The 27,624-nt window shown below is 44.4% G+C and overlaps 1 protein-coding gene across 3 annotated transcripts in view; it reads left to right on the top strand.

The window, feature by feature from the left end:
- Positions 1-27,624, top strand: part of LOC114606747 (transient receptor potential cation channel subfamily M member 3) — a 353,577-nt gene that overhangs the window by 309,233 nt on the left and 16,720 nt on the right. For all 3 annotated transcript variants that reach the window (XM_028749279.2, XM_028749278.2, XM_077935948.1), the window contains 4 exons: positions 8,183-8,323; positions 9,486-9,614; positions 10,861-11,112; positions 18,323-18,497. In XM_028749279.2, the coding sequence (XP_028605112.2) occupies positions 8,183-8,323; positions 9,486-9,614; positions 10,861-11,112; positions 18,323-18,497 (697 nt within the window). The remainder of the gene's footprint in view (positions 1-8,182; positions 8,324-9,485; positions 9,615-10,860; positions 11,113-18,322; positions 18,498-27,624) is intronic.

The raw sequence follows: 27,624 nt of genomic DNA, 5'->3' as shown, positions 1-27,624 counted from the left end.
TGAAGTGCTTATTCAAATCCAATAAGCAGAGCTACAATGTAGTGAATTACAATTACCCTCTCTTTTGATGCCCTGTTCCCATTCCTTTTTTCCAACACTATATTTTCCTCTAGTAGCAGCACAGGGCACTGTAATGTCTTGTCTTGCCTCTGTGTGTTTCTTTAGAGAAATAGCATGGTTTTCCATGTTCCCTCCTCTCCACCATCTGACCTTGGTCTTTGCCTTCAGCCTGGGTTCTTTTCCCTCTACCTTCTAACATTATTAGTAGTGTGTGTGTGTGTGTGTGTGTGTGTGTGTGTGTGTATACCCCCTGCATTTTTACCTGGCAGGGACTCAAGGCAGCTTACAGATAAAATAAGAACATCTAAAAACATAGGTGGGGGAAGGGAAAACAATCATTCAAACAATTAAACAACAATTTGTTTTTGTTTGTTAATATGTTATGCACTTTTGTGTTTTTATATTGTAAACTGCCCTGAGATCCTCAGATGCACAGTGATACAGAAATTTAACAATTAACAGACACACACACGCACACACACACACGCGCACACACACACACACTGATTATTACAATAAAACAGCATGGCACACCCAGTACTTATATCTCTAAGGATTCTGTGGGCACTCAAATTCTTTGCAGTAAACAGCAGAGGGCTCAAGTGACCTCCAGGAGCCTTCAGTTCCAGAATGCATAATATTGGTTTTCTCTGATGTTGTGAATTTATTATTTCATTGTTCATGTGCTAAAATGAACAAAAGGTACACCAGACACCATATATTGTTAGCAGGAAAAGAGTGGAGGAAGAAATGAGTGCTGGGCAATTAGCCTGAAAGTCAGGCTGGCTGCAAAGGAAGCAGGAGATAATAAACTAAAAGGCAGGAGGTGGGCGCCGCAGGGAATTTTTCAGCGCAAGCAGACCCCTTGCCACGCTGCATGCAACTGCTCACGCCCAGGGATGGGATCATTATACCTGCCACAGTGACAGACAAGTCCCTATATATATAGCACAAGTTCATTTCCCCCCAAATAGGTTACCAATCGGTGCCTGGTGCATTATTGCATGACTCAGCCTGACTCGTGATAAATCAATTACGTTCAAAAAACAGAAAAAAACAGAAGCCACCTACGTATAGCAGCCTCCTAGCAAATTATCACCCCTTTCCATCCCTTCCATCCTCTCACAGAGAGAAGTATTTTTCTGCACGTTGCAAACCATTTGCTGTTTTAGCTTCTACCTACAGTGTTTGTGAATAGTAAGAATATTATGAACTAACAACCATGAAAAGAACATTCATGGTTCTTAGGTTGAACTCCTAGTCCAAACCCTGGCAGTTTCGCAAATATTTGCCATTTGTGAGTGTGGGTAGACATTTGTGCTCAGTGGCCTACAGATACTTCAGAGCCATTATAGCATGAAATACTCTGATAAAGAAGGCGACTTCAGAAATAAAGCGGGAGCCTAGGCAAAGGGCCAATGGAACAGACAGACATTTCAATCTGAACTTGGTTTGTTTTTTAGTTAACAGATTCCATTAATTTCCGATAATAAACAAAAGTTCCAGCAATTATAGCACTTCAAACATTATGTTCAACTCGGTTTCTTTCACAGCGGGTCTGAGAAGGAATACCCCCAAGGGCAAAGAGCCCCATCAGCACCCACCACCCAGTCAGTTTTGCACGATTGCTAAGTTGTACAGTTTGTGCAAGATTGCAAAAGCCAGGAGTTGAAGGGGAGGTGGAGGATTTAGGGGAGTGCGATCAGTTTGTGTCAAGTACAGGAGTTCCCTTCTCCCTTCTGGTTGCTCTCAGATAAGAATTAACAAGCATTCAGTAGATTTATAGTCTTTTTATTACAGTATCATGTTGCAAGCACAGACACACAACTCTCTGCAAGCATAGCAGTTGCTCGCTCTGACTCCTCCCCTCAACTTCTGCAGCAAGAAGCACGCCAGTGGGATGTCCCGTCCCCCCCGCATTTCCTTTGTTCTCCGACATGATCATACCTCCAAGTTTGGGGGGGAGGGAGGGGCTTCCCCTCCACTCTCGATTGATGTATCACCCAGCTGCTCCCTCCCTTCTGGTTGCTTAGTTACTATCTCAAAGCTGGGGAGCTCCTCTCTCAATTGTGCAGCCTCTGTGTTTGCCTGTCTGCCTGCTTCTGGGGACTCTGGAAGAAAGGGAAGCAAGTATTCCCCCTCCTCTTCTGTTAGGATCTGATCCTAGGATCTGCATCTCCCACTCTTCCGATCCAGACCAGCCCCTGACAGTTTGGTTGCACTGGGCACAGAGCCTCAGGGGCCTGCGGGGGACACCACAACTATTATTTAAAATGGAGTGCGACAGGTGCCAAATTTTGGCGTTGCACAGGGTGCTGCTGAAATGTGAGATCCCAAGATCCGCCACTGTTAGTGGAAGGGCTCAGGGGTGGAGTATCTGCTTTGTGTTCAGATGATCCCTGGTTCAATCCCTGACATTTCCAGATGCCTGAAATACTGGAGGAACGTTGCCGGTCAGGGTGGAGAAAACTGAGCTGGACAGCCTAGTGACTCCATAGAAGTCAGCTTTCTGGGTTTCCGGGTTTCCATATTTTGTGTCACAAGTTCCCAGCCTTTCCAAGCAATGTTCATGATTAACTGCGTCATTGTCAGGGTCTGAAGGGGAAGGCTGGGAATCACCCCCTTCTCCTCCTTTGTTTCCCTCAGAGGAGGGGGAGGGGGAATCAGGTCCCCTTCTCCAGTGGTTTCAAGAGAAGAGGGAGACAGGATTGAACTGCAGCAGAACTCAGAGCTGCCAAGTTAGGAGGTGTTAGGATAAGGAGGGGGAGGGGGAGAATTGCCAGCAGAGATGTCCTTGGAAAGCGTAGGAGAGCCAGCGTCCTCAAAGACGTTTGACTCCTGAGGCCATCCGTGGGGCCACAGGCTGATGCTGGGGAAAGAAGGGGAGACGCTCAGAGTGAGCAGTGTCACTATGGAGTTTAGGACTAGATTCTTTGTCTTGCACCACAAGAACTGAATAAAACCATTAATGCGAACTTTCTTGCTTCTGCCTTGATCCTTGATGCTGTTGGCGGAGGATGGAATCCCCCAAGCCTGACAGTAATACATTTACTAGGTTGATATTCCAGGTATATGTTATTGACGGCATTTGTTGGGGTGTGGGAGAAGGACCCCCAAACTATGTTTTGCCCTGGGCTTCAGATTCCGTCTCTGCCACCCTCTCTGTAGTCCCAAAGGAATGGACTTCCTCCATGGAAGCAGCCTGGCTTGGAATGCCCTCGCTAAAGAGGCAGGCCTCTCTTCCGCTTTCCAGCACTTTTTCTGAAGCACACCAAAGCAAAACCCCCTGAAACGATTTATGTTGAAGTAATGCATCCCCTTGTTCTTTTCAGTTCTGTGCTTTTTAATAGTTCTGCTCATGGTGATTTCTTGGGAAAGGCTGGGTGCTGAAGTCACATGCCCACTCACCCACTTCTGCCGAATCAGCTTTATGGGCATTTTCTGTGACTTGGAACCACAAGTGTGAAGCTCTTCGTTTCATTCATCTTCACTCCCTGCCCACTGCATTATCCTTCAGAAGTGGCAAAGCTTGCTTTCCTGGGGGCCACCTCTGCATTTTCATGCCTACGTTGTTGCCCAAAAACTACAAGAAGGAAAGCTCATTTACTTCTCCCCGCCACTGCCAACTTTGAATGCAAAAACCTGCCCATTTTAATTATGTTTAAATTGTTTTTAGGTTTTTTAAATAATTTCAATATTTCTTGTAAACTGCTTAGAGGTTTTACTACAATCAAGCAGTATGTATTTTTTGTTAAATAAACAAACAACAATCAAACATACAGATACCTAGATAATAAACAGGATTCTCCCTTTCTTTCTTTCTTTCTTTCTTTCTTTCTTTCTTTCTTTCTTTCTTTTCTGTGATTCAAACTCTTCTGGAAGTGCACAGAAGCTGAGCTGATGCCAAAGGGTAGTCTTTTGAAACAGTAGTACTCAAAGTGAGTAACAAATATTGTCAGTTTTGTGCCGCTTTCTGCCAGTTGAATCTGCCCATCTCTACTGTTGGCATCCCATTTAGAAAATTGGCTTTGCTTAGCTGTGCTGAGTGTGCCTCACCACAATGTGGAAACAGTTCTCTTTCAACACTTTTATTTAGCTGAGTCCTATTGGGTGCACACGTGCAGCGGGAAACCATCAGGGCTGAAGCCCAATCCCCTGGGCTGCCTGGAATGGTAAATAGAATTCAGAAACCAATTGCCAGTAAAACAGGACATTTATTTAGGCAGTGAAAGGTTGGTGCAACACAACCTCAACCAGCAAGGAGTTGAGAGGTGGCACACCAAGTATAAAAACAGCAGAACATTTGTACACTTACAAGCCAAGGGTAGTTTTGTCCACCTGTGGCAATACTTCCTTCTACTAGATTATACGGATTTAATCATGAGGCACAGCAACTTTCTTATCTCTTCCCCTGCAAACTGGATTTGGGTTTCCCTTGTTTCAAAGCTAACACAAGGCCACTAACATATTTGTAAGTGACAATAGGCCAAAAGCTTTGTCAAAGAGGAACAGGGTGCAAGGGCTACAAAAACTCCCCTTGTTGAAAAGGATTTGCCACTACAACTGTCCCTTTGGCTTCCAGAATCTTTTAAAATTTTATACTGATCTTGGTTTTGGCTCTCTAAATGCAATACATCTGGTTGCACATTTTTATCTTTCATTTCTTACCAAAAGATGATGCACTTCACTGAAAGGTAATTGGGCAATTTTTCCCTCTTCCGCCTGGTGAATCTGAATTTTGTTATGTTTACTACAGAAAAGCTTTACATCAAACCTTTTGTTTGATTTGAACAATTTCCTTCATATTTGGTGCCAGTGAAGAACTGGAAACAGGTCCTAAGGTGAATTACAAGAGGCAAGGTGCCCTTCCCCTTGAACAGCAATCCAATGCCTCTTTACTTATTGAGAAGAAATTCCCCCTGTGTTTACTGGCACTTACTCCCAGGTAAGTGTGCATAGGGGGCCACTTTAGATGTAAATCAGCAAGAGAATGATCATTGTCACTGTTTTCAAATATTCAGGCATTCTAAAATATTAATTGAGGATGAAGGAACTGAGGGGATGCTCATCAAATCTGCAGATTACACCAAACTGGGAGGGGTAGCTAAGGCACAGAAGACAGAATCGGGATTCAAAATGACCTTAACAGGTTGCAGAACTGGGCCCAAAGTAACAAAATGAATTTCAGTAAGGACAAATGTAAGGTTCTGCACTTAGAATGAACCAATATAAGGTAAGGGACACCTGGCTTACTAGCCCTACATGTGAAAAGGATCTAGGGGATCTAGGCCACAAGGTTAACATGAGTCAACAGTGTGATGCAGCAGCAAAAAAAGAGCAAATGTTATTCTAGGTTGCATCAACAGAAGTCTAGTGTCCAGATTAAGGGAAATAATAGTACCATGCTATTCTTCCTCGGTCAGAATTCTGGGCGCTACAATTTAAGAAGTATATTGACAAGCTGGAATGTGTGCAGAGGAGGGCAACTGGATGATCAAGGGTCTGGAAACTAAGCCTGATGAGGAGTGCTTGAAGGAGATGGGTATGTTTAGCATGGAAAACAGGAGAGCGAGAAACAATATGATAGCCATCTTTAAATATCTCAAGGGCTGTCACATGGAAGATGGCTTGTTTTCTCCTGCTCTGGAGGGTAGGAGTCGAACTTACAAGAAATAAGATTCTGACTAAACATCAGGAAGAATGTTTCTGACAGTAAGAGCTGTTTGACAGAGATATGGTCTCACTTGAGAAGTTGTGGTCTCTTCTTCCTTGGAGATTTTTAAGCAGAAATTGGATGATCATCTGTCATGGGTTCTTTACCTGAGATTCTTGCACTGAGAGGTTGAACTAGATGACTCTTGGGGTCCCTTCCAACTCTACAATTCTATGGTCTGTTTTCTAATTCACTTACATATTTATATGGATTAGAGTCAGCTGAAAAGAAGCTTTAAAAGACTCGTGGACAAAATAAGTTCAATTAAATTAATCATTAAAGGTTAATGTGCCTAACAGCAAAGCAGCCAGCTCTGAAATGGAGCAATTCCTGCCTCTGATGATGTGAATGCTCTGCTGAAATATGAAGTGCTAAAATGCACAGAAGCGCCTTTAGTTTTCTAGAAGTCCTGGGTCCTTTTACTTCCTCATTTACTAGCACACTAGCACACATTTACAGCTACAGTGGTACCTCGCAAGACGAAATTAATTTGTCTTGCGAGGTACCACTTGCGAGTTTTTTGTCTTGCGAAGCACGGTTTCCCATAGGAATGCATTGAAAATCAATCAATGCGTTCCTATGGAAACCGCCTTCAGACCAGGTCCGGGGACAGTCTGTCCCCCGACCTCTTCTGAAGGCTGGGGGGGGGGGACAAGGGCTTTTCTTCCCACCGCCAGCCTTCAGAAGGCTGTTCTGAAGGCTGGCGGTGGGAAGAAAAGCCCTTCTCCCCACCTCCCGCCCCGCAAGCTCCGGGGACAGGAGGGCTTCGCTGCCGACCGCCAGCATTTTAAAAGCCCCCGGGACAGCGGAGAAGTCTCCGCTGTCCCGGGAAGGCAGGCGGGGGGGAGCAAAGACTTTTGCCCCTCGCTGGCCTTCAGAAGAGGTCCAGGACCTCTTCTGAAGGCTGGCAGTGGGCGAAAGTCTTTGCTCCTGACCGCCAGCATTTTAAAAGAGGTCGCCGGAGATTTCCCTATGGGCTTTCTTCTTGTGAAGCAAGCCCATAGGGAAATTCGTCTGGCGAAGCACCTCGAAAAACGGAAAACTCTTTCTTCTTGCGAGTTTTCCGTCTTGCGAGGCATTCGTCTTGCGAGGTACCACTGTACTATGCTTGTTTGCCATAGAAAGGCTTGTTAGAACTGTATTGACTTGCTTGTTGACATTTTAAGTTCTCCCACCATTTTTTGTTTTAATTCTGCATTTAAAACAACTCTCATGTAGGCTCTAGGGCAGCCTGAAAAGTATTAGGGGGTGAAGTCAAACCATTGCGTTAGCAGCATCCAAGTGACCTCCACAGGACTCAAGACTTGGGCAGTGTGTCTGGAGGTCCCGGGTTGCCCACAGGACAAGACCTCTCTCTCGCCCTCCTTGATATGATCCAAAGGAAAGCAGAGCAATACATTGGCACCAGCTTGGCTGCAGGAGTTGCCAGATGGAGGCTTGCAAGGCGCTAATCAACCGTCTTAGGGACTCCGCTCGAGATTTGTGTAGGGTTTACTTCTTAGCCTTTTTCCTGCAAGGCAGCAGAGGTTTAGGGTCAGAGTTTTCCTTCGCCTAGATGGACTACCTGCCCCTTACTTCCCTCCACGGCACGTGCAGAAACTTGACCATTGGGCCCACTCTTGATCTCGTGGGCTCCATCTGCCAGAGCCTCTCATCGAGGGTTGGAGACCCATTGGTTCCCCTCACCTGACTGAGCCAGCCAGTCAAAGCTGTTGCTTTCTGTGTGGCAGTTGTCGCAGGCTAACAGCTTCTAGGAGCCACAGATGGGAGCTGAGTGCAGGGTGGAAGCCAAAGGGGGGCAAAGTACCCCAGAAGGAGCACAACGTGTCCCCCAACAGAGGTACTAACCCTCCCCTACATACTCCCCTTATTACTTCAGTAATAAAATACTGAAGTAGGAAATGCTGTTTTACTATCTAACTTTCCCACTCTCTTCAGTCTGCTGTCCCTCATGTTTGTTCCAATCCCAGCATCATAATTGTCAGTTTTGTGATTCTTAAGTTCTTTATGCTAACCATTTTTTCTTTTTAAAAATTACCTATTATAAAGCAACAGGAGAAAACCTTATCAGCAAGGAAAAAAGATAAGCTTTTTGTTTGTATAGTTGCTTTTAAAGAACTGAGAAGTGGAAGGGATTCGTTAGTTGCATTTATGTCTGTAGTTTCTGTTGAAGTAGTGTTGCTACAGCATTTGAAGATTCAATCAACGTTATGAATGGCAGCTTCAAATATACAAAAGTTAAAGAATGAATTTTCATGTTGCTTAATTACCTGATTCTTATTGTAAGTTTGAAATGTCTGTGTGTGCTTTACATTTGTTAGACACTGTCCCATCAGTTGATCCAGTGAAACTGGATTGGGCAGCTGGCGAATAATCTATTATAGTCATTTTTGTTCTTTTTAACTGTAGGCAATGTTGGGACGTAGCAATGGGGAATCTTCAAGAAAGAAGGAGGAAGAGGAAGTTCAGAGCAGACACAGATTGATCCCCTTTGGCCGCAAGATCTATGAGTTCTACAATGCACCAATTGTTAAATTTTGGTTCTACACTGTAAGGAGCGATTATCATTTTGTCATCTGTCCCTAATGACACAAATTTGTAAAGCCCCCCCTCATCAGTATGTCTACATTGTCTAAGTGAAGCATTATTGTAATATCTAACTATGTGCAAGTAGATAATGCTATAAATATTGCAGAGCGTTTGCAGGAAGACACAAACTTTAGCCCTTCTGTGTGTCACTTGATAATTAAGAGAAATTAATGGGATATTTAAAAGAAGCTATGTATCAACATGAACATCTGGAGGACTAATGTGAAAACATTTCTTGAGACTTTACAGCACTTTCCTTATCCTCATCTCCTTATTTCGTTTCCCTATTTTGTAAATGTTGTCCTACTGGCATGGGATTTCCTCCCCTCCCCTTTTTTCTTATTTGTGATTAATTGAAAAATGGCTGTAAATAATGTCAGAGGAAAAATTAATTATATATAATTATGGCCCATATAGATACATTCATTGGTTTGGAGATTAGTGCCTATTGGTATGAAAAGGCGGGGCCTGCAACAAAACATTGCTGTGTGGGGTGTTTCTATTCACATTTCCAAGCACCACATTCCCATCCCAACACATTTGTCTGGTTCTCCACCCTCCCCAGTCAGCCGTCTAAGTAAGTCCTCATCCTCATTCGGCTGTTGGGGGGGGGGGGTCCCCTCTGAGGGCTTTTCCCTTAAAGCAAAAAGTATTCTTCTGAAAAATTTGCCGCTTCTGAAACCAGCTGGTACCTCCTTCTTGTGCATGCTTGGTACTTGTTGAGGCTGAAAAAGGACCAGCAGTCAGATAACTGAGATTGCTATTGATCTATATAGACTACTTCCAATATTTGAAGTCTACAGTAGATACACTCTGAGGGAGCACTGCTATGCCATGTGCTGATTTAGCCATTCAGCTGGGCAGCTGTGAACATGCATCTCCCTGCAGACAAGGAACTGAAGGAGATGTGGAAGCCCTGGCATGAATGAGGAGGCATTTTGTGGCATGCTTTGGCACTCCTGCGTCCACGAAGAACGGCTAAACCAGAGCATTGGCCTTCTAGCTGGAAATTGCACATGGCTCTTTTGTCTAGGAATAGAAAACTAATATGGTTGAATTAAGAAACCTAGGTAAGCTGAACATTTATACAGCAACCAGGAAAACTGAGTTTATTTCTTTGCAGATGGCATACGTTGGGTACCTGATGCTGTTCAATTATATTGTGTTGGTGAAGATGGATCGTTGGCCTTCCACACAGGAGTGGATTGTTATCTCGTATATTTTCACAATGGGAATAGAGAAGATGAGAGAGGTAATATATTTAATTGGGGAATTGGCATGGGGGGGGCACTGTGCTCCCAATCTCATCTCATCTCATCTCCCATGGCTGTTTTCTAAAACAAAAAAACACCTTTTGAGATCTCCTGCATTGTATGTCTAGTTGCACTGTAAGATCACAAACTATATTGTTCTGACTAGTACAATTAATACTGACTTAATGCTTTCTATTGTACACGATGATTTATAGAGTAACATCCGCACACTCAGACACATGATTCCTAATCCACACTTGAGCTCTTCAGCTTGAAATATGATGCTCAGAATATACAATGATCACCTTTAAATTGTTTGTTGTATAGTAACAGTGCAGAAAATAATATTCATCACACCCACAAGAGGGCTCTTCAGCATTGAATAAGGCCTCCAAAACTTCAAGAGAGTTGACTTGTGATACTGATGTTCAATTTTCAAATAATCCATTGGATTTTTGCCTATTTCTTATTTAATTTTATTCCAACTGTAAATATTTCTTGGGGGGGGGGGGAGCTTGTTGATATATAAATATGACTGTCTAGGGAAGGGTGTGAAATATGAGTCATTCTCTGTGAATGTTCTCAAGTCACTGATGTTTATATTTCAACAAGAGTTTTTTTCAAAAATTATTTACAAATGGAATAAAATTAAATAAAAAGGAATAGAATAATATATATAAAAATAATAAAGAAGGCAATAATATACATAATAAATAGGGACTTCCGGGGTGGCGCCATCGGTAATGGCGGACTCCCTCTGATCCGGAGGGACCGGCTCTATGGAAATCGCGTCGTTCCGCTACGGCGAAGCGGGGGCCCTTTAAAAAATCACAGGCGGGTGAAGCCTGTGACCGTGGGACTCGGCGGGCACCTTTTGCACACACACCCCCAATTTGTAAAGGAGCCCAATTACGGGCTCCGGAGCGAAGCGGGGAAAGCGGCGCGGTGCTGAGAGTCAACTGCTTCTGTCTGCCTGCTTCTTCCGTGGAGCGAAGCCGCACAGCCGTTACTGGAGAGCGCTACCTTATTCCTGTGACAATTTGGCTACAAAACAACTACCCGTGAGTAGGTTAAATTTGGAAATAAAGGAGAACAAGGACTTAATTTGGTACTGAAGCGGGGAGGCATAAACAGGAAGTCTGCCTTCCGCTTTTTGTAAATAGAGCAAAGCAATGAACTTGTAAGCCTCTGTATAGGGCTCAACATGAAGTAACATGTCTAACATTTCCATCCCTCTTTCTCTAGATATTAATGTCAGAACCTGGGAAGCTGCTGCAAAAAGTGAAAGTGTGGCTCCAAGAGTACTGGAACGTTACTGACCTCATTGCTATTCTCCTATTTTCTGTGGGAATGGTGCTTCGCCTCCAAGATCAGCCGTTTAGGAGCGATGGCCGTGTCATATACTGTGTCAACATCATTTACTGGTATATCCGACTGCTGGACATCTTCGGGGTGAACAAGTATTTGGGGCCATATGTAATGATGATTGGGAAAATGGTAAGAAAGTCTTTCCCATTCTTTCTTTTTGTAATGAATTAACTGAATTAAGGATTAACTGAAAATAAGAGATGATGCTACTTTTAGGCAACCTCCAGGTTTAACACTCAGTCTGCCTCCAGATAATTCAAAGCCCTTGCCATTATCCTCCAGGTGCATTGTACCTGGGGCCCTGTCTCTTCCGTTCAGTGTAGGAGGGTTTGAGGCTGGGCTTCCAGCATAGATACTCCAAGTCAAAGGCAATGCATTTTTATTGGTCTATAAAAAAAACTATAGGCTAAAATTATTGTTTTCTATATTGTGTCTCACCTTTCCTTAGAGGGGAAAAATCCAGATTTCTGTATATGTATGTTTGAATTACATTCAAAACTCTCTTTTTTTTAATGGGATTTGGACTTCCACTGTCTACTATTTGTTTGTTTAAAGATTTAGAATCATAGAATCATAGAGTTGGAAGAGACCACAAGGGCCATCGAGTCCAACCCCCTGCCAAGCAGGAAACACCATCAGAGCACTCCTGACATATGGTTGTCAAGCCTCTGCTTAAAGACCTCCAAAGACGGAGACTCCACCACACTCCTTGGCAGCAAATCCCACTGTCGAACAGCTCTTACTGTCAGGAAGTTCTTCCTAATGTTTAGGTGGAATCTTCTTTCTTGTAGTTTGGATCCATTGCTCCGTGTCCTCTTCTCTGGAGCAGCAGAAAACCACCTTTCTCCCTCCTCTATATGACATCCTTTTATATATTTGAACATGGCTATCATATCACCCCTTAACCTCCTCTTCTCCAGGCTAAACATGCCCAGCTCCCTTAGCCGTTCCTCATAAGGCATCGTTTCCAGGCCTTTGACCATTTTGGTTGCCCTCCTCTGGACACGTTCCAGTTTGTCAGTGTCCTTCTTGAACTGTGGTGCCCAGAACTGGACACAGTACTCCAGGTGAGGTCTGACCAGAGCAGAATACAGTGGCACTATTACTTCCCTTGATCTAGATGCTATACTCCTATTGATGCAGCCCAGAAATGCATTGGCTTTTTTAGCTGCCGCGTCACACTGTTGGCTCATGTCAAGTTTGTGGTCAACCAAGACTCCTAGATCCTTTTCACATGTACTGCTCTCAAGCCAGGTGTCCCCCATCTTGTATTTGTGCCTCTCATTTTTTTTGCCCAAGTGCAATACTTTACATTTCTCCCTGTTAAAGTTCATCTTGTTTGTTTTGGCCCAGTTCTCTAATCTGTCAAGGTCGTTTTGAAGTGTGATCCTGTCCTCTGGGGTGTTAGCCACCCCTCCCAGTTTGGTGTCATCTGCAAATTTGATCAGGATGCCCTTGAGTCCATCATCCAAGTCGTTGATAAAGATGTTGAATAAGACCGGGCCCAAGACAGAACCCTGTGGCACCCCACTAGTCACTCTTCTCCAGGATGAAGAGGAACCATTGATGAGCACCCTTTGGGTTCGGTCAGTCAGCCAGTTACAAATCCACTGAGTGGTAGCATAGTCAAGACCGCATTTTACCAGCTTCTTTACAAGAATATCATGGGGCACCTTGTCAAATGCCTTGCTGAAATCAAGGTAGGCTACATCCACTGCGTTCCCTTCATCTACCAGGCTTGTAATTCTGTCAAAAAACGAGATCAGGTTAGTCTGACATGACTTATTTTTCAGAAATCCATGCTGACTATTGGTGATCACAGCATTCCTTTCTAGGTGCTCACAGACTGTTTGCTTAATGATCTGCTCCAGAATCTTCCCTGGTATTGATGTCAGACTGACTGGGCGAGATGTCAAGGAAATAAATAATTATCAGACTTTTGGAAGTTTTAAAATGTTTGACTGTCATTTTATAATTTGTTGGAAGCCACCCAGAGTGGCTGTGAAAACCCAGTCAGGTGGGGGCAGCATATGATTTTTATTATTTTTATTTTTATTTTTATTATTGCTATTGCTGCTGCTGCTGCTCCTGCTGCTCTATATGCTTCATCCAGAGCTCCTGCACTTGAAGATCATGTGCAAGATTAAGGGCATTAATTTGCAAGGGCCTCAATGCAGCTTCAATGATTCAATGCAGCTTTAATGATCTGCTCCAGAATCTTCCCTGGTATTGATTTCAGACTGACTGGGCGATAATTATTTGGGCCCTCTCTTTTCCCCTTTTTGAAAATAGGGACAACATTTGCCCTCCTCCAGTCTGCCGGGACTTCGCCTGTTCTCCAGGAATTCTCAAAGATGACTGCCAGTGGTTCTGAAATCACATCTGCCAGTTCTTTTAATACTCTTGGATGCTGTTCATCTGGCCCTGGAGACTTGAATACATCTAAACTAGCCAAGTATTCTTGTACTATCTCCTTAGTTATTCTGGGCTGTGTTTCCTCTGCTGAATCATTTGCTCCAAATTCTTCAGGTCGGGCATTGTTTTCTTTATCGGAGAAGACTGAGGCAAAGAAGGCATTGAGGAGTTCAGCCCTTTCTGTGTCCCCTGTTTGCATTTCACCATCTTCTCCTCTGAGTGACCCCACTGTTTCTTTGTTCTTCCTTTTGCTACGGACATACCCATAAAAGCCTTTTTTGTTGCTTTTAACCTCTCTAGCAAGCCTGAGTTCATTCTGTGCTTTAGCTTTTCTGACTTTGTGTCTACACACATGCCCTTCATCACATGTGAATCCAGCCTACTTCTCCCAGCCCCAACAGCTGAATTAAGGAATTCCTTGAGTTGAACTAGCCAGGGCAACGGCAGCTGGCTGACTGTCAGAGCTTTGTCTCTGCAGGGCTCTCTGTCAGCCCCAGCACCTTGGAAAAGGTTTTGAAGGTGTCACTGATCAACATTTCCTGTGAACCCCTCTTTTGGCCCAGACGTGAATTTATGTGACCTACACCATATACGGTGTCAGGTGTGGCAGAGGTAGGAGTGGCTTGGCTAAAATGGTCTGGTAGACAAAGGGGGAGGCCAAGCAGGCCTAATGACCTGCCAGACTGAGGGTTGGTCCACACCTGCATGCCCATCACTTAATTCCACCCCTTTGAATACCCAAGAGGTGATGACTCACAGCTGAATGGGTGATCAAACTCCACTGAAAACCTTTGTGAGTGAGGTGGTATGGCCCTGATCATGATAGAAACACAGCAATAAAAAATAGCTGCCTCTCTTTTTTTTCTTAAACCTGAAATATGCCAAGCCATTATATATATATATATATATATATATATATATATATATATATGCAGGTTTTGGTGTCCTCGGGTGTCTTCCCGTGTAAAAGTTGGGGTGTCTAGGCGACGTTTCGACGAGGTCTCACTCGTCATCTTCAGGCTGGTGCTTTCGGCTTCTTGTTACTGGAACAGAGCAGGATCTCAGTGTTTGAGTTCCTATAAATACTGTCGAGGAGGTGTGGTCAGAGAGGCAGTTCCCAGGCTAGTGTGCCTTTTCTTCTTTTGTTCCTTAATTGCTTGAGGGATATCTTGAGTGATTTCTTGAGTGATATCCTGAGTACCACTTAGGTGGGTCATTAGGTATGGATTAGTTGCTAAAGCCTTTGTGTCTTGACCTCTTGAACTTTGTGAAGAGTTTTTCTGAGAAGATGGCTGTACTGCATTTAGTTGTGCTCTGGCTTGGCTTCGTGTATAGGGGCGAGCTGTGGTTTTGTGGCCTGTGCCAGCCAGATCTGTGTAGGGATTGCCTATACACGAAGCCAAGCCAGAGCACAACTAAATGCAGTACAGCCATCTTCTCAGAAAAACTCTTCACAAAGTTCAAGAGGTCAAGACACAAAGGCTTTAGCAACTAATCCATACCTAATGACCCACCTAAGTGGTACTCAGGATATCACTCAAGAAATCACTCAAGATATCCCTCAAGCAATTAAGGAACAAAAGAAGAAAAGGCACACTAGCCTGGGAACTGCCTCTCTGACCACACCTCCTCGACAGTATTTATAGGAACTCAAACACTGAGATCCTGCTCTGTTCCAGTAACAAGAAGCCGAAAGCACCAGCCTGAAGATGACGAGTGAGACCTCGTCGAAACGTCGCCTAGACACCCCAACTTTTACACGGGAAGAAACCCGAGGACACCAAAACCTGCATTCCTATACCCGTGAAAATCTACGAAAGCATATATATATATATATATATATATATATATATATATATATATTCCCCATATATAACATCGGCAAAAAGAGGTAAACATGAGTACAGACATCAAGTATCCCTAAGAAAAACCTTTGTTATAGCCTTTGAGCTTGACATTGAAGCATTTGAACTTCTGTAGATTCTTGAAAAGTCCAGTTTGTGTCTTTCCACTGCTAGGAGGTTTTTTGATCCAGAAGAAGCTTCCATAAGTGGAAGAAGGAGAAAATGATGTTTGCTGATTCCCTCTCCTCTCTGCAGTCCCCTCTGCCATTCCCAAATCTACTCCAGAAAGTTAGGAGACACTTTAGAAAAGCGGCCAGCAACCTTTTTAAACCCAAGGGCACATTTACATTTTTGATCACATGCCGTGGACCCTTCTATTTGCTCATTTCTCTCCCTTCTGCCCCTGGATCACACACAAACACACACACAAGGCAGAAAGAGAGAAAACCCCACAGTAGCATTCATCTGAATCTTGAAAGACACATAGAGCTGAAAGAAGTGGGGAAGAAGGTCAAGTCTTCCAGCATTATGTCCTTGTCAAGGGAGAAAAAATGGCAACGACTGTCCCCACCTTTTGCTCAAAGGAGTAGTGAAATGAAGAGATTCAGACAACTCGTTTTATAATAGTTGAGCCCCATCAAGTATCTCTGAAATGTGCATTATATGCAGTTTCTCACTTTTCTTACAGCCTTTTGGTTTTCTGTGGAAAAATTTCACTTTCTGTGGCATCTTATATTAGGTTGTATCCAAGTGCAGCTTGTTAGAATTCGGGTGTTTGAATAATGTTACAAAAGTCAGGTGCCTCCCCCTCTGCCAAGCGGTGGCAGGAGCCCATGACACTCACTCAGGGTCTGGGGTCCTTTGGAGAATTGAGATATGTTGGAGACTGTCGTAGCTTTAAGAAATATAGTTTATTCACCAATTTACACCTTCACTCTGTATGCAAGGAGTCCAAATATTACAGCATGGTCATCTCAAGAGGGGCTTGTAATTCAACAGTGCAGCCCTGGAGTCCAAGACATCTCTCCCAGTCAGCCTGCCCAAGATGGATCCCAGTCTTCCTGCTTCCTGCTTCTTCTTCCCAGCAACCCTTGCTCATGACTCACTTTTCCTGTCACCCTATCACTTTTCCAGTTGCCCTGGCAACCTTCCAAACACCTGTCTCTGTTCAGGGGGCCGCTAGGGGCGCCTTGGAAGATGGCGGATATTAACATCTATCCAGCCCACACGAGGTAATTAGAGGCTGATTATGGGGAGTATATCAGTCTCCCTTCATCTCTCCAGGGGGGAGAAATGCCGTTTTCACCCACTGTTGCCATAAATCACCCCCGAGTTCGGAAGAAGGGTGAGGCACTGGGTGCACAACCCTCGGCGGGCCTCGGAACTCCTCCGAAGCTGCTTCCAGGAGCGAAACTAGTTGTGTTACTTAAAAGGAAAAAAAATGGGAAAGATAACGCACATGCTTCAAGAGAGGCAGGAGGTCTTGATCTGCTAACAATTTTACCACTGAAATGAAGAAGACTGAGACGGAAGATTACATCAAAGTACTACAGACATGGTATGTGGAATGGAATGCAACAGAACTGAAAGGGGGGGGAAACGACTTTTTATTTTTTTGCTCTATGTGATTAACTAATAACCCTCCCTCTTAGAAGATCTGTCACAGCAACTAATTGCAAATGGGACTAAAAATGAATTGTGTGGGAATAATATGAACTTAAAGGTTTTACTCTGTGAAGGATTTGGAAAGAAGAAGGGCTCTATTTGTGACGCAGTTAGAATGGAGATGTGATACGAGACCTGTGTTGCAGGAGGTTTGGTCTTGGGGAGGGCGAGCCGAAGATTTATTATTTTCGAGGAGATTGCGATCTGGAAGGGGCAGCCCTCCTGGAAAAAGACTAATTTACGATGCAACAGGTCAGGAAAGTTAAAGAGCGAGCTTTTAGACTGTATTTCATCGGAATGACAAAATGGCGATTGCTTGCTCAAGCGGAAATGCCTGGACTATTGGATGAGAGTGATTTACAAGAGAGCAGTACAAAGCCCACACAAAAACACAAATAAGACTGTTTTTTCAACCCACTTGCGGAGCAACTCAGAGGTGAATGAAAAGGAAAATGAGTAACGACAAGGATTGAGAAGAGGGGACTGGAAATATCATTCTTAAGATGAAAGCAGCACAAATATTCGAGGATTGGACTCCTGCCGATCAAGAAGCATGGGTACCCCCCACAAAAATTTATAATTTGGAAAACAATTGGATTACATGATATGTATTGTTATAATTTGGATTAATTGGTTTGATGTGTTTAATTTGGTAATATGAAGCTTAATAAAAATTATTTTAAAAAACAAACAAACACCTGTCTCTGTTCACACCTCAGGGCAGGGGGAAAGGAATTTTCTTGCCTTGCCAATGGCTCTCAATGGCCCCATATTGTTTCTTAATGGCCCTACCTTGGCCAGGTCATTTTGCATAGGCTCGCCCAGGAATCCCTCTGGAGCGTGTGTTCTTCCCTTCATGTCCCAAATAATCGAAATCCTAAAAGGTAAAGGTAAAGGTACCCCTGCCCGTACGGGCCAGTCTTGCCAGACTCTAGGGTTGTGCGCCCATCTCACTCAAGAGGCCGGGGGCCAGCGCTGTCTGGAGACACTTCCGGGTCACGTGGCCAGCGTGACATCGCTGCTCTGGCGAGCCAGAGCCGCACACAGAAACGCTGTTTACCTTCCCGCTTGTAAGCGGTCCCTATTTATCTACTTGCACCCGGGGGTGCTTTCGAACTGCTAGGTTGGCAGGTGCTGGGACCGAACGATGGGAGCGCACCCCACCGCAGGGATTCGAACCACCGACCTTTCAGTCGGCAAGCCCTAGGCGCTGAGGCTTTTACCCACAGCGCCACCCGCGTCCCTAATCGAAATCCTACCATTCATTAATTTCTAGGGTTTGGGGGGGTCCCCCTCCCAAATCTGTAACACCAATTTGATCTTTGTGCTTTATAAACATTTTCACTCACCTTACAGCATGTCAAACTAGATATATTTCTCTCTCTCTGTCTCTCTCTTTTTTCTTTTTTTTTCAGATGATAGACATGATGTATTTTGTCATTATTATGTTGGTGGTTCTGATGAGCTTTGGTGTTGCAAGACAGGCAATACTTTTTCCCAATGAGGAGCCTTCCTGGAAACTGGCAAAGAATATTTTTTACATGCCGTATTGGATGATCTATGGGGAAGTGTTTGCAGACCAGATAGACCGTAAGCACGTTTATGATTCTCATACTCCAAAGTCAGGTATCAAACTCCAATCAGGTGATATCTTACCAGATCATTTTTAACACTCTCAATAAATGGCTCAAGATAGAGGACTCAAAACAATACAGGAAAGTATAATGAAAAAATTATGTTCATGCCTGCCACTTAAATTGTTAATTTCACAAGGTCATATTAACAACATTTCCTAATAACCATAACTTTGCTAAGCTATGCATTTCCTTTTCAACACATGTAATTCACATTAAAACTAACAAATTTTATTATTCATGATACATTGAATGGTACATCTAAGACATAATGTATATTGATCTAAGACATCATGTATATCTGCATGATGACCGTGCAATGGTTTTCTACCAGTTTAATAGTCATGGCATCTCCCAAAAGAATCCTGGGAATTGTAGTTTGTGTGAAAATGCTGCGAATTCTTTTAGATCCAAGTTTCCTGGGAAGAGGGAGTGACTCTTAAGCCAATTTAAGGCTGTAGTGTAGATCATGCCAACCTGCTTCATTTCCCCCCTAGTTTGCTTCTGGAGCATAAACATGAAACCCAGTTAGCTACTAAACATTCGGTTCTGAAAGTTATTTCTGGATCTTGGGCTGGTTTATGCCAGCTGTAATCTTTTGACCTGCCTGATTGCTGCTATTAACTCTCTGAGATACTGGCAAAATATTTATTAGAAGATTATAGGTGTCATCCAACTATTAAGCAACAAAAGTTGGTTGCTTTGTATATGGTTTAGAGCTGGTGTAGCACATTGGCTAAGAGGAGGTACCTGGTCATATCTTCCTATCTCCACTACAAATTCAGTGGCTGGCCTGAAGGAAGCCACTGTCTTAGCCTCAGTCCTCCCAACTACAGGGTGGGTGGTAAGAATCGGGCAGAATTCAATGTCATGCTAAGGCAATGATTCCATCAGTGTAAGCATTTCTGCTTGCCAAATTGAATGCTCCCCCCCCCCCTCGCACTGTTCTGGGAGTTCTCTGGAAGCCCTAGAGCTGATTTGGTGAAGACAGGTGGGAAAGTCTGGTTGTGGTGATGTGACTCATTGTGCTGTCTCTCACTAATACAACTATTCAGTTGAATCCAGCTGCGTTACTTACATTCTATGGTGGCTGTAAGAATTACAACTAGAGAATGAATGGGAAGAACTTTGAACTCTGGAAAGCACTATGTGCAGGTTAAATGTTATTAATGTGTTTCCAATCTAAATGTTTCCATACATTTCTGTTGTCCTAAGAATTCATTTGTCTGGCCATCTGAAAATGCGGAGTTCTGTTTTAATTAATCCTCCTGGTGCCACCCGGGGCAACATGCAAGGGCAGACCAGGCTAGCCTGAGATTGTGCAGCCATTGGAATGCAAGAACAAGACTACGCTTAGCACAGGCATGCTGGAGAAAATTTGCACACCTTTTCTACTTGAATGTTTAAAAAAAAAAAGGGTTAAGGACCCCTGGACAGTTAGATCCAGTCAAAGGTAACTATGGGGTTGTGGCGCTCATCTCGATTTCAGGCCAAGGGAGCTGGCGTTTGTCCACAGACAGCTTTCTGGGTCATGTGGCTAGCATGACTAAATCGCTTCTGGCACAACAGGACATCGTGACAGAAACCAGAGCGCACGGAAACACCATTTACCTTCCCGCCACTTGAATGTACATGTGGGTGGCATTTCATAATGAGGCCTTGTTCCAGTGGTGGGTCCAAATGATTCCATCTGTACTAATAGATCCCCTGTGACATCAAGGGCATCCCTGAGGTGAGCCTGGGCTTCTGCAGGGCAGCTCATGGGTTCCTGTAGAATTCAAGAACATGGATTGTAGCAAGAGGCAGGTTGGTTTCTCCAGTTGTTCACGTCTGGATAAAGTGTAGTCATCAGCTCTGGCATTCATCCTAACCTCCTGCTTCACAGTATATCTGCATAATGGGATTTTTTGCTAGAAAACCATTATGCTCTTTTCATCCTAATGGTTTTAAATATCTAAACTATCTTTAGAAAAGGGATTTCCTCTTTCAAATTATCCTTCCTCTTTTGTTCTCAAATATAGCATCGCATGCAAGCAAACAAAAATAGGGATGGCATCCATGCAATTATCTTCTTGAGTTTGTCTTTCCATCTTTTTCATATACTGCAAGAATCTTCCTTTTGTGAGTATAAGGGAAGAGTGGGGATAGGGAGAGTCACAAAGTTTGGGGCTTCCTTCAACAAACATCTGCTCCTCTATAAGTGGCCATTTATTGATGTTGTACTAAGGATGTGGCATAGTGCAACACATTCTGCAGAAATTTGCCTGGGGTGTGTGCTTTTTTCTAAAGTGGTGTGCTGATTGTAGTTTAGAACCATGTAAATGGAGAAGGGGCAAGACAAAAGCTGACTGTGGCTGTAAATGTCTTTTAACAGGATGGGAAGTGCTAAAGCCTTACATAGAGATTCAGATAAATCTGTTCTACTGTTGATACTGATTATTTGAACTCTTAAGTAACTGCTGTTACTCATGATTTGAGCTCCTAAGGTGATAACCACATCAGATGCCTCTTACTAACTCTAGTCAGGTTGTGAAACAGCTTGCAACATACTTACCTTGGAGAACTTTATAATAGTTTTGAAATAAATAAAATATAAATACTGGGGATTATTGAGCCCCTGTGCTGTCTTAAACTTATGCATTCAGAAAGGGAAAACAGAGTTTGCCAGCTCTTGTGTTAATCAAACATTTGAAAGGATCTGCTAAATCTCCATGAGCATCCAGTGCAGGGATGCCATCTCACTCTCGCTATTGCAGGTGCCCGTCATTGTCATGTGGGCTCCTCCAAAAACGCAATGGACGTTGCGCGTCATGCGTATGACATCACATGCACTATGTGCAGGCATGTGCACGAGACGTTGATGGCGGCCAGTGGTGGCTCCTCTTCCTCTCCACAGCCAGCAAGGCACCCTTTTCGGTAGGGAGGGGCTCAGACTCGGAGGCAGAGAGACCACCCCCCACCCGGAAAAGGGTGCCTCCCTCTCTGACTGCAGAGGGTGGAGCTGGACTGCTTCTCTCTCGGAGGCAGCACGGCAGAGGCTGGCTGGCTGGCCGGCTGGCTGCCTCTCTCCAGCTTTGCTCATTGACTTTGTGGGTGCCTGGCCCCCACAAATATATATATACACACACACACACACACACACACACACACACACACACACACACACGGCCCGCTGGAGTTGGCTCCTATGATCCAGTGTTTATGTTACTGAGATTGATTTCTGCACAAAAGAGACTGTAAAAGTGAAAGACAAAGAGGAAATGTCTACCACATTCAGAGAGTAATTTTAGGCAGGTAAAAGTCTGGCTCTGCCTGAGAGAGAAGAGATCTGGGCTGGAGAATACGATCCCTTACGAGAACCTCCTCCTGAGCTCCTTCAGCTGTTCTTCTGCAGGGACGTAAGTCTAGCACTGCAGTCTGCTGTCAGACATTCTGCGATTTCTCATCTATGACAATGCAATATTGTCTCTAAAACATGTAGCACATGCAGAAGAACAACCCATGGCTGGTTAAACCACACAATGTTACATGTTATTTCTCTGAAATGTTTGTTTTTGCACTATTTGGAAATGTATATTCTCCACTCTGGCCTAAGCTAAATCAGCCACAGTTGACTCTTTACACTGGAGTTTTTGTACTTTCTCAAATGTCAGCCAAGCACCAGCCTACAAGCTCAACACGCTCTTTAGAGCCATCAGACATTACAATATTTTGGTTTCTCTTTCTTTCTTGCATTTTCTATCACTTCTTTGCTAGCCATAAATTCTGGGTTCATTGAGAAATCCACGTTTCTTAGGCCTGTACTATATAAAAATTTCACTGAATTTGAGAAATATACAAATACTACATTTGTTTTGTTTGTATAGTTTTGTTTGGGGTTTTTTATTTTGTTACTTTGCATTGTTCTGTGAAGCATGACTGCAGGCTGGCCAGGTTAGCGCATGGGGGCATCAACTGGCAGCCTCTCCATGCCACAGATGTGCCCCATGTTCGTCTTAACCTCTGTGAAGCAATGCAGAGTGATTTACAAACTGGCTGCATGTTCTCTGTGGTTTTTGTGGTGGTGAAGTGTCCATAAATAAATGCCTGAATTCTTTTTGAATGGGGAAGAAATGGAATGTGCATGGATATTGTAGACTGTGCAGTTAGGATTGGGAATGAAATGTATTTGTTGAGAAGGTGCATTCATAATTATTTGACACAGGAGTCATTTGAGGCCCACTGAATTTCTCTGGCCCTCTTGCTAAACCTCTAATCATTTCCCCTAGAATGTGTTTCTCTCACACATGGACTGAGTCAAATGAGAAATGGATTTTAGAGCAATGATTTACAAATGAGCAAATTTCAAAACCCACATGCAAAACACATCTTTTTAAAAAAACAAGTTCTGTGTCATGGCTGTTGTAATCATATTGGAGAAATAATAATAATAATAATAATAATAATAATAATAATAATAATTTTTATTTATGCCCCGCCCTCCCTGGCCAGAGCCGGGCTCAGGGCAGCTAACACCAGTAAAATTACAGTAAAATCATAATGGGGGGACCCAATTTTTTACAGGTTTTTTACAGGTTACAATGCAATTTAAAATGCAGCCTCCTTTTAATAATAGCCCATAGATCAAAACCATAAGGGGAGGGAAACATAAGGGTCAGACTGAGTCCAAACCAAAGGCCAGGCTGAACAGCTCTGTCTTGCAGGCCCTGCAGAAAGATGTCAAGTCCCACAGGGCCCTAGTCTCTTGTGACAGAGCGTTCCACCAAGTCGGGGGCCACTACTGAAAAGGCCCTGGCCCTAGTTGAGCCCAATCTAACCACCTTGTGACATGGGACCTCCAAAATGTTGTCATTTGTGGACCTTAAGGTCCTCCGTGGGGCAAACCAGGAGAGGCGGTCCCATAGGTACGTGGGTCCTAGGCCGCATAGGGCTTTAAAGGTCAAAACCAGCACCTTAAACCTGACCCTGTACTCCACCAGGAGCCAGTGCAGCTGGTAAAGCACTCGATGAATGTGATCCCGCGGCAAGGACCCTCTAAGGAGCCTCGCCACAGCATTCTGCACCCGCTGGAGTTTGGGTGCTGTGGCCTGAAGCAGCCACACTCTCTTGGCTCTCCAGTGACCAGAGACAGAGGATCTGATAGGAAGCTACACAAAGAACATGGAGGAGGCCAAGAAAAATTAGCATCACAAAAAGATGATAAACACGGGAGATAGAGGATGTAGACAAGGACTGAAAATATGCCGCTGTGAGCAGAACCAAGCAGAAACAGTTTTCCAGTGTTCCACTGTTCCCTCACTTTCATAATTTTTTTATCCAACTAGCATTTTATCTGTGGGCTGCAAATTTACATGAGTACCTAGTCCAGAGCATGGGATAAAATTCAGAAATGCAAAAATGCATAGGATGTCTTCCCAAACAGAAACTTCACTGATTTATACCATCATGGCAAACAAGTTTTGATGAACTCTGAGGCCTTTCATCCCTCTCATTCCTCCCTCTCTCTCTCAATTCTCTTCTGAAATAGTCATGATGGAAATGGGAGCAGCATGGCTGCTATTCCAGACTAGTTAAACCAAAACACTTTTGTCTTTGCTTTGCCCATCACAGTCTCTGGGTCCACACACTGCCAGCCTGTGTCCCCCAACAGATGACACCTGACAGAATGTGGCCCACCAATGTGACCTCTTCAGTAAAACAAAGACCCCCATACTATTCTTACAAGGAATCTGGTAAAATGTGGGTTGAATGAGGTAACTGTTAGGTGGATTTGTAGCTGGTTGAATGATTGAACTCAAAGAGTACTCTATAATGGTTCCTCATCATCCTGGAAAAAAGTGACCAGTGGGGTGCCACAGGGTTCTGTCCTGGGCCCCTTGTTGTTCAACGTCTATATAAATGATTTGGATGAAGGAATTGAGGGGATGCTCATCAAATGTGCAGATGACACCAAACTTGGGCGCAGAGGCGAAGCTACCTGCTCTGGCACCCAGAGTGGCGCAGGAGTGGGGCTGGCCAGCTCACGGGGGCAGGGCTAGCTGCATGCCCAGCGAGCATCCATAACCGCCCACCGCCTGCACGGTGAGCATCGGGGACACCGCTAGCCTCCCGCTGCCCACGCGGTGAGCATCGGGGGAGGGGCGCTGCTAGCCTCTCGCCGCCCGCGGCAAGCGCCCAGGGAGTGTGGGTGGGTGCGTGGCAATGTCGCCCACCCCGATGGCACCTGGAGTGGCCACACACCCCACACCCCCTTCCTCTGCCAGTGCTTGGGAGTGGGAGCTAATGCTGCAGAAGACAGAATCAGAATTTAAAATGACCTTAACAGGTTGGAGAACTGGGCGCAAGCTAACATAATGAATTACAATAGGGACAAATGGAAGGTTTTGTACTTAGGCAAGTAGAACCAGATGCAGAAATATAAGATGGGGAAGACCTGGCTCACTAGCAGTACATGTGAAAAGGATCTAGGGGTCTTGGTGGACCTCAAGCTTAACATGAGTCAACAGGGTAATGCAGCAGCAAAAAAAAGCTAATGCTATTCTAGGCTGCATCAACAGAAGTCTAGTGTCCAGATCAAGGAAGCTCATAGTCCCACTCTATTCTGCCTTGGTCAGAGCACCCCTAGAATACTGTGTCTAATTCTGGGCGCTGCAATTAGGATATTGACAAGCTGTAACGTGTGCAGAGGAGGGCAACCGAGATGATCAAGGGTCTGGAAACGAAGGCTTATGAGGAGTCCTTGATGGAGCTGAGTATGTTTAGCCTGGAAAAGGAGAGGAGATAGCATAGGCATCTTCAAGTATCTAAAGGACTGACCCATGGAAGAGGGAGCAAGCTTGTTTTCTCCTGCTCTGAAGAGTAGGATTCAAGCCAATGGCTTCAAGTTATAAGAAAGCAGATTGTGACTAAACATCAGGAAGAGCTGTTTGACAGGGGAACGGTCTCCCTCGGTGTTAAATTGTGGGTGAACATATCAGACACAGCGATTCTTCAAACAGCTCTTGTTTATTCACAGGCCAGAACAGAACTGGGCTGAAGGGTTCAGCCAGCCTGCTTACCATATAGAGCTCAACTACAAAGCAACAGTAACAACTTTCTGTACATATCCAATCACTGAACGTCACTTCCAATTCCTTATTTGCATATGCGGACCTGAGTGAAAACTATCTACAGTATCCCCCTGCTGGCCCAGGGTGAGAAGTTCAGTACATAACACCCGGGACATTGTGGTCTCTCCTTCCTTGGAGGTTTTTAAGCAGAGGTTGGATGGGCATCTGTCCTGGGTGCTTTAGCTGAGATTCCTGCATTGCAGGGGGTGGGACTGGATGATCCTTGGGGTCCCTTCTCAAACACAAAGTTAAGGCCTGCTGCAGGAATGAAAAGAAAAGAGCCAGGACACCTATTAAAATCTGAAGAGGACGGCGGAAAAGGAGAGGCCTATCTGGCTGTCTATACACTATACATTAAAAGGACATTTCTCCCCCCCAAAAAAAATAATCATGGGAACTGTAATTTACCCTTCAGAGAGCTATAATTCCCATCACCCTTAACAAACTACAGTTCCCAGAATTCTCGGGGGAAGGAGAATGTTCTTTAAATGTATGATGTGCACACAGCCTTACTTATTAATTGCTCTGGACTGAAAAATTATTTCCATGCTGGTGAACTTTGTTCAACAGAATTAATTCAATTTTTAATTTTCTGTAAGAGGCTACCTATTCAAAAGGATCCCAGAGAAATCTTCCTTGACTAAGAGTCAATTCAAGTGAAGGTGAAACGGAGGGCGGGGAGAAAGACTGAACATATCCAAAGTTTGCACTTCTCTCGGTCATCCATTTTCATGACAGGCTTTTGATATAGAATTCTTCTTAGACTTTTAATATGCATCAATGAAGCTTTGGATTCATTCACAGTACTTTGTTGCCTTATTTGTGTTCGGGGCACCATCGGGGGGGGGGCTGAAGGGCCGGGGAGCGCATGGGACCGCTCCCTCAATCACGGATTATAAGAATTATGACTCCAAAGTTCTATAAATTCAGAGCCTCCCATGAGTGGCTGTGCAGGGCTAAGGCACCGTCCTCTCCACAGCCTCCCCACCCCTTCCAGATTTTGGCATTGCATGGGGCGCCATTGAAATTTGAGATGCCAAGGTCTGCCAGTGCACCTGACCAAGCTGTAATTGTAACTCTATTTATTGATGTCAGGTCACATGTGGAATGCTTATTTTCAAGTCTAATTTTGAAAACCTGATAAGCCATTGTCCAAGTTTGCTTGAAACAAGCTTCAGAAAAACTAAGAATGGCGGGTGTGAACAACCTGCTTCCGAGAGCCCCAGTGTAAAATCACAGAAGGGTCGCATTGCAAGGGACCCCCAGGGTCATCTAGCCCAACTTTCTGCAATGTAGGAATCCTGCCCACAGCAGTTCTTGGTTGGGCTTGGACCACCAACTTTCTGGTTAGCAGCCACAGAGACGCATACTTCAGACTAAATTGTATTCATGCGGCAAAAGCAGCAAACAACTTTTCATTAACCTTTTCTAAAGCAGGTTTTAAAAGCTATCATCCTGATATATAACAGCCATTTGAAGCTCTAAAGGAGCAACTGGGGCAGTGGAATGGTATGACAGAGCCACCCTCCTGACAGGGCAGGGTGTGTGGGCACCATTCAGCACTCCTGATCTATCTCTACAGCCCCAGGAGCTCACTGTCCCCTGGCTCTGCCCTCACGCTGCCCATGTGTGCTGCAGCACCCCTTGGGTTGGATGGCCGCTCCGCAGCATTGCCAAACCACTCCTGGTGCTCTAGGGCTCCCAGCACATGGGCCTTGCCCTGGTCTCCCCTTTGACACCTATTCCTTCCTTGCTCTTTGGCTTATTAAGATGCGGTGAAGCTGTCTTCCCCGCTCCCACCGCTTTGAGATATTTTGACAATCAAGAGATATACAGTGGTACCTCAGGTTAAGTACTTAATTTGTTCTGGAGATCCATTCTTAACCTGAAACTGTTCTTAACCTGAAGACCACTTTAGCTAATGGGGCCTCCCGCCGCCGCCACGCCACTGCTGCGCGATTTCTGTTCTTATCC

This window comes from Podarcis muralis, chromosome 11 (assembly GCF_964188315.1).
Source record: "Podarcis muralis chromosome 11, rPodMur119.hap1.1, whole genome shotgun sequence".
Lineage (NCBI taxonomy): Eukaryota > Metazoa > Chordata > Lepidosauria > Squamata > Lacertidae > Podarcis > Podarcis muralis.
Note: the sequence above shows the minus strand (reverse complement) of the source record. Positions and strands in the feature narration are given on the sequence as shown.